Raw genomic sequence first — 6,765 nt, 5'->3', positions numbered from 1 at the left:
GAGAGTGAGTGCTGTTGTCAGCACAATAAAGAACCTGTTAGGAAGCAGAGTGTTAGCCAATATAGTCAGGATTTAGTCTGCGTTCATCTATACTGTACACATGCATAATATGAAAATACAAGCATCTGAAAATAAAGTACAAAAAAAGAATAGTAAAAAAAAATTAAAAGAATAAAAAATTTAAATGGTGTCTCATGCTAGGGTTAGGGTTAGTCTCTCGATGCAGTAAAGTTAGCTCTGCTCTAAACATTAATCTCCTCAACAACACACACGGTTCATCACCTCCTGCACCTCGACCCGGGTATGTTGAGGACATTTACGGAAAATAATACCACTGGGAATTTGGCTGAATTTGAACGTTTATTCACGATCTGTACAACTGTCACTCAAACATATGAACCAGCGACATCATCGGAGCCCGCTCACAGACCTCCTGGGTCCCCCCAGCTCCGTCTCTCACCTGACGGTCAGGTCCGTCTCTCACCTGTCAGCTCCGTCTCTCACCTGACGGTCAGCTCCGTCTCTCACCTGTCAGCTCCGTCTCTCACCTGACGGTCAGCTCCGTCTCTCACCTGTCAGCTCCGTCCTCACCTGTCAGCTCCGTCCTCACCTGTCAGCTCCGTCATCACCTGTCAGCTCCGTCATCACCTGTCAGCTCCGTCTCTCACCTGTCAGCTCCGTCTCTCACCTGACGGTCAGCTCCGTCTCTCACCTGTCAGCTCCGTCTCTCACCTGTCAGCTACATCCTCACCTGTCAGCTCCGTCCTCACCTGTCAGCTCTGTCCTCACCTGTAAGCTCCGTCATCACCTGTCAGCTCCGTCTCTCACCTGTCAGCTCCGTCCTCACCTGTCAGCTCCGTCCTCACCTGTCAGCTCCGTCATCACCTGTCAGCTCCGTCTCTCACCTGTCAGCTCCGTCTCTCACCTGTCAGCTCCGTCATCACCTGTCAGCTCCGTCTCTCACCTGTCAGCTCCGTCTCACCTGTCAGCTCCGTCTCTCACCTGTCAGCTCCGTCCTCACCTGTCAGCTCCGTCATCACCTGTCAGCTCCGTCTCTCACCTGTCAGCTCCGTCTCACCTGTCAGCTCCGTCTCACCTGTCAGCTCCGTCTCTCACCTGTCAGCTCCGTCATCACCTGTCAGATCCGTCTCTCACCTGTCAGCTCCGTCTCACCTGTCAGCTCCGTCCTCACCTGTCAGCTCCATCTCTCACCTGTCAGCTCCGTCCTCACCTGTCAGCTCCGTCCTCACCTGTCAGCTCCGTCCTCACCTGTCAGCTCCGTCATCACCTGTCAGCTCCGTCTCTCACCTGTCAGCTCCGTCCTCACCTGTCAGCTCCGTCCTCACCTGTCAGCTCCGTCATCACCTGTCAGCTCCGTCATCACCTGTCAGCTCCGTCTCTCACCTGTCAGCTCCGTCCTCACCTGTCAGCTCCGTCCTCACCTGTCAGCTCCGTCCTCACCTGTCAGCTCCGTCATCACCTGTCAGCTCCGTCATCACCTGTCAGCTCCGTCTCTCACCTGTCAGCTCCGTCTCTCACCTGTCAGCTCCGTCATCACCTGTCAGCTCCGTCTCTCACCTGTCAGCTCCGTCTCACCTGTCAGCTCCGTCTCTCACCTGTCAGCTCCGTCCTCACCTGTCAGCTCCGTCATCACCTGTCAGCTCCGTCTCTCACCTGTCAGCTCCGTCTCACCTGTCAGCTCCGTCCTCACCTGTCAGCTCCGTCCTCACCTGTCAGCTCCGTCATCACCTGTCAGCTCCATCTCTCACCTGTCAGCTCCGTCTCTCACCTGTCAGCTCCGTCATCACCTGTCAGCGCCGTCATCACCTGTCATCTCCGTCTCACCTGTCAGCTCCGTCTCTCACCTGTCAGCTCCGTCCTCACCTGTCAGCTCCGTCATCACCTGTCAGCTCCGTCATCACCTGTCAGCTCCGTCTCTCACCTGTCAGCTCCGTCTCACCTGTCAGCTCCGTCTCTCACCTGTCAGCTCCGTCATCACCTGTCAGCTCCGTCTCTCACCTGTCAGCTCCGTCTCACCTGTCAGCTCCGTCCTCACCTGTCAGCTCCATCTCTCACCTGTCAGCTCCGTCTCGCACCTGACACAACATGTATCCGGGATACCAAGTCCAGAAAACACAATAGTTGATCTTTCTAAATGTTTGTTCCCTCCATAAAATCTATTTGATTTTGATACATGTTTTTATTGGTCCCATATCACAATGCAATGATAAATATCAGGAGCTGGGACTAGAGGTGTCTGTAACATGGGCTCCATCATCTGGTGGCTAGGACTAACGCTTACCCTAACCCTAACCAATCTACCAGGCTAACCCTTACCCTAACCAATCTACCAGGCTAACCCTTACCCTAACCAATCTACTGGGCTAACCCTTACCCTAACCAATCTACCGGGCTAACCCTTACCCTAACCCTTACCATCTACCAGGCTAACCCTTACCCTAACCCTTACCATCTACCAGGCTAACCCTTACCCTAACCCTTACCATCTACCAGGCTAACCCTTACCCTAACCCTTACCATCTACCAGGCTAACCCTTACCCTAACCCTTACCATCCACCAGGCTAACCCTTACCAATCTACCGGGCTAACCATTACCCTAACCAATCTACCAGGCTAACCCTTACCCTAACCCTAACCAATCTACCGGGCTAACCCTTCCGCTAACCCTTACCATCTACCAGGCTTACCCTAACCCTAACCATCTACCAGGCTAACCCTTACCCTAACCCTTACCATCTACCAGGCTAACCCTTACCCTAACCATCTACCAGGCTAACCCTTACCCTAACCCTTACCATCTACCAGGTTAACCCTTACCCTAATTAGGGTAAGGGTTAACCTGGTAGATGGTAAGGGTTAGCCCGGTAGATTGGTATGGGTTAACCCATACCAATCTACCGGGCTAACCCTTACCATCTACCAGGCTAACCCTTACCCTAACTCATACCATCTACCAGGCTAAACCTTACCCTAACCCTTACCATCTACCAGGCTAACCCTTACCCTAACCCATACCATCTACCAGGCTAACCCTTACCATCTACCAGGCTAACCCTTACCATCTACCAGGCTAACCCTTACCATCTACTAGGCTAACCCTTACCCTAACCAATATTTCACCTCCTCCTCTCCAGTGTGGAGGACGTGGTCGCATGTTAGCCAAAGCAACGTTGAACAAGGAGCATGTTCTAGAAACATTCACTTCTTCTGCATTTTCAAACATACTGAACGTCTACCGCAGGAAAAAGAAAATAGAAAATGCAACTTAAAACTAGGGTAGGCAATTTATTTCAGAGGGATATTTTTGTCATATTTGTTTAAATTTTCAGCAATCAGTAAATCAAATGCTCTGACAAAAAAAAAAATCTGATACCTCTGGCTGCACAGAGCTGTAATTCGCCTGTCTGTCTACCTTCTTATCCGACACATGCAAGCTGTCTGTCCATGCTCTCAGTACTGTGGCAAAAACTAGCTAGCTAGTAAACCATGACAGGAGTCTTCCACAGGGCTAGCAGACCTGTGGCTATGCTAGCGAGCTAGTCATGTGATTAGGGGGAGTGGCTTTGGAGGGAGGGCTGCAGGGAGGGGTGAGACTTTGTTTTGGTTTGATACCTTTAAAATCTAGCCTACTCTGGCTAGTTCCTCCAAACTGGCATACCATAGATTTAAGAGTTGATCTGCAGGCTATGATAAAAATAGAAGTGTACTTAAAAAGAAGCAAGTTGCTCACTTCAGTGAGCACTACAAAAGCAAAACTGATATGTTTTAGAGTTAGTCATCTTAACACAATATCCTCAAGTGTGGTTAAAGAATCGACTAATAAACTAAAGGCAGCATGCGGACGTCGGCCATGCTCCAACACAAGTTTTAAAGTCACGCTTTGTTTGAAATCTCTACCAGCAAGAGACTTCTGGTGCCCACAGAAGGTTGTAAACATTGAGACTTGAACAAAGAAGGGTTTCTTTGAGCTTCACTGGGATGAAACCAAGAGTTAGCATTACAGACTGGTGGGTCGGTCGGTATCAGCGATCCCATCGTTTGTCCGCAAAACTGGAAACAGGAAACAGGAAGAACTTTGGGAGGGTCTAGCACCAGACTTGAGGAGCAACTAGGTCCGGAGCCGGGGTGAAAGGTCACAACTCCTCACAGTTCACTGTGACCTTCCCTTGACCTTTTCAAAAAGGTCAAAAAAGAATGAAAAACTAGAAAAAAGGAAGATCCTGGAGGGTTCTGGAGAGAACCTGGAGGCTCTAGGAGAGACCCTGGAGGCTCCAGGCGTGGTGAGAGAGATCCTCGGCTGGAGAGTTAGTCGGGGGGCTTTGCTGTTCTTTCATTGATTATGTTTTGTGATTGTTGATTGGAGGAGGGAGCAGAGAGACTTCCCGTGGTCTTCTCCTGTGGTAGACCTGGTTTATGGGGACGGTGGGTTTTAGTTCAAGGTGAATATAACTTTGGATCTGTTCTATATGTGGTGATCATGAGTTTTTATTTTCCTGTTTGCTTCATTGTTTCAAGCTCTTGTAACCGTTCATGTGTTAGGACTTTTAGAGTTTGGATGCAATAGTAGTTATTTGCAAAGGGTGCTAGGGAGGGTCCTAGCTGGGGTTCTCTCAGTTTGGCCAAAGAAGATTAAATGAGAACCGACTCACCGTTGTTTACCTCCACCCTGCCGGGCCACTGGAGGGACAGGAAGAGATGCATTAGCGAAACAGGGAGAAGGAAGTGATGCAATAGCGAAACAGGAAGAAGGAAGTGATGCATTAGTGAAACAGGAAGAAGTGATTAATGTACATGAAGTGTTTAAACATGCAACATCTCTATAGATATTATATATTAGTATGCTTTATAGAGCCAATGGCATCCCTGCTGCTGATGGCTCAGCTTGTTTCCAGGGTTACCAGAGGGTCAGGGCTGAAGCTTGTTCTTTAGTTACTCTTGAAGACATCTGATTTGAACAAACTTTATTCATAACAGACGGGGGGGACGGAGGGCGAGGCGGGCTGTGGGGACCAACATGCGAGCGTGTGAACGCCGAATCGTTAGAAGGTTTTGTCCCCAAAGAGAAAGACGAGCGGCCGCCCGGCGGACGAGAGGCGGTCGTCATGGCAACAGACGGACCAGAGGGAAGCTGAAAGAATGGAGGAAGCGAAGTGTGACGGCGGCGTGGAGGAGGTGAGACGAGGCCCGGTGGATTGTGGGAAATGGACTACCTTTCTCTCTGTCACCAGTCGATGTAGCTCGGAGGGGCGGAGGCTCGGGGAAACCTGGTCATAGTGTCATAGGAGGGAACACTAACACACACACACACACACACATAGAGTAAACACACACAAACACATACACACACATAGAGTACACACACATAGAGTACACACACACACACACACACACACACACACACACAAATAGAGTACACACACACACACACACACACACAAGGTCATCACAGGTTGTGCCTTTAGGCTCCTCATTGGTCAGCCAGGGCCAGCGTCAGAGAGCAACACGCTGAGGACCAGAACACGATGGAGCACTTCAGCTCCTGGTCTACAGGCCCTCAGCCTATCAGAGCTCCTGGTCTACAGGCCCTCAGCCTATCAGAGCTCCTGGTCTACAGGCCCTCAGCCTATCAGAGCTCCTGGTCTACAGGCCCTCAGCCTATCGGAGCTCCTGGTCTACAGGCCCTCAGCCTATCGGCGCTCCTGGTCTACAGGCCCTCAGCCTATCGGAGCTCCAGGTCTACAGGCCCTCAGCCTATCGGAGCTCCTGGTGTACAGGCCCTCAGCCTATCGGAGCTCCTGGTCTACAGGCCCTCAGCCTATCAGAGCAGAGGATGCATGAGCAACTTAACGCAACTCAACATAACTTAACAGCGGCCAAAAGAACATGGCTGCTTACTTCATAAACCAGCAGGAGTACAGGAGCACTAACCAAAATGGCAGTGCTCATTGACACGGCGATGTACCAGTAGGACATTATTGTTCATGTTAATATTAATGTTTTAAACACGGCCGTTCATAACGTGGTGCTCTCTGTCTGTACACTGAAACAGCCAATCAGGAACAAGCAACCAATACACGGACGGAGCATGCAGTAAACATGTGGTTAGAAGGCGGAGTCATGTGGTAGTGGGCGGAGTCATGGGGCGGTGGGCGGAGTCATGCAGCAGTGGGCATGGCCATATCACACAGGGGGCGGGGCATGCTTGCCTGTCCTTCACTAAAATGACCAGGTGTATGTTGAGCGGGGGTTTGATATGTCGATCTGATTGGGCGACTCTAAACGAGAGACAGGAAGAGCAGTCAACACAATTCTCGCTTTACCAGAGAGAGAGAGAGAGAGAGAGAGAGAGAGAGAGAGAGAGAGAGAGAGAGAGAGATTGTCGGAACTAAACTGTGTGTGTTCATGCCTGTGTGTATGTGGTGTGTAGGGGTCTGTCCAATAGGGGGAGAATAACTTCATGTGTAACGTTCTGTCCCCTAGGGGGAGAATGCCTTCATGTGTAATGTTCTGTCCCCTAGGGGGAGAATGCCTTCATGTGTAACGTTCTGTCCCCTAGGGGGAGAATGCCTTCATGTGTAACGTTCTGTCCCCTAGGGGGAGAATGCCTTCATGTGTAACGTTCTGTCCCCTAGGGGGAGAATGCCTTCATGTGTAACGTCTGTCCCCTAGGGGGAGAATGCCTTCATGTGTAGCGTTTATCCACTAGGGGGAGCATGCCTTCGTGCCTTCATGCCTTCATGCGA

The 6,765-nt window shown here is 50.6% G+C and overlaps 1 protein-coding gene across 1 annotated transcript in view; it reads right to left on the bottom strand.

Moving 5' to 3' along the window:
• Positions 1-3,579: 3,579 nt before the first annotated feature.
• Positions 3,580-6,765, bottom strand: part of prom1a (prominin 1a) — a gene marked incomplete at its 5' end in the record, with an annotated part of 30,942 nt that continues 27,756 nt past the window's right edge. Inside the window, 3 exons of the mRNA XM_079745513.1 lie at positions 3,580-4,428; positions 4,672-4,699; positions 5,233-5,313. Coding sequence (XP_079601639.1) covers positions 5,244-5,313 — 70 coding nt within the window. The 3' untranslated portion in view covers positions 3,580-4,428; positions 4,672-4,699; positions 5,233-5,243. The remainder of the gene's footprint in view (positions 4,429-4,671; positions 4,700-5,232; positions 5,314-6,765) is intronic.

This window comes from Pollachius pollachius (assembly GCF_949987615.1).
Source record: "Pollachius pollachius genome assembly, chromosome: 10".
Lineage (NCBI taxonomy): Eukaryota > Metazoa > Chordata > Actinopteri > Gadiformes > Gadidae > Pollachius > Pollachius pollachius.
This window is presented reverse-complemented; position numbering and strand designations above follow the sequence as displayed.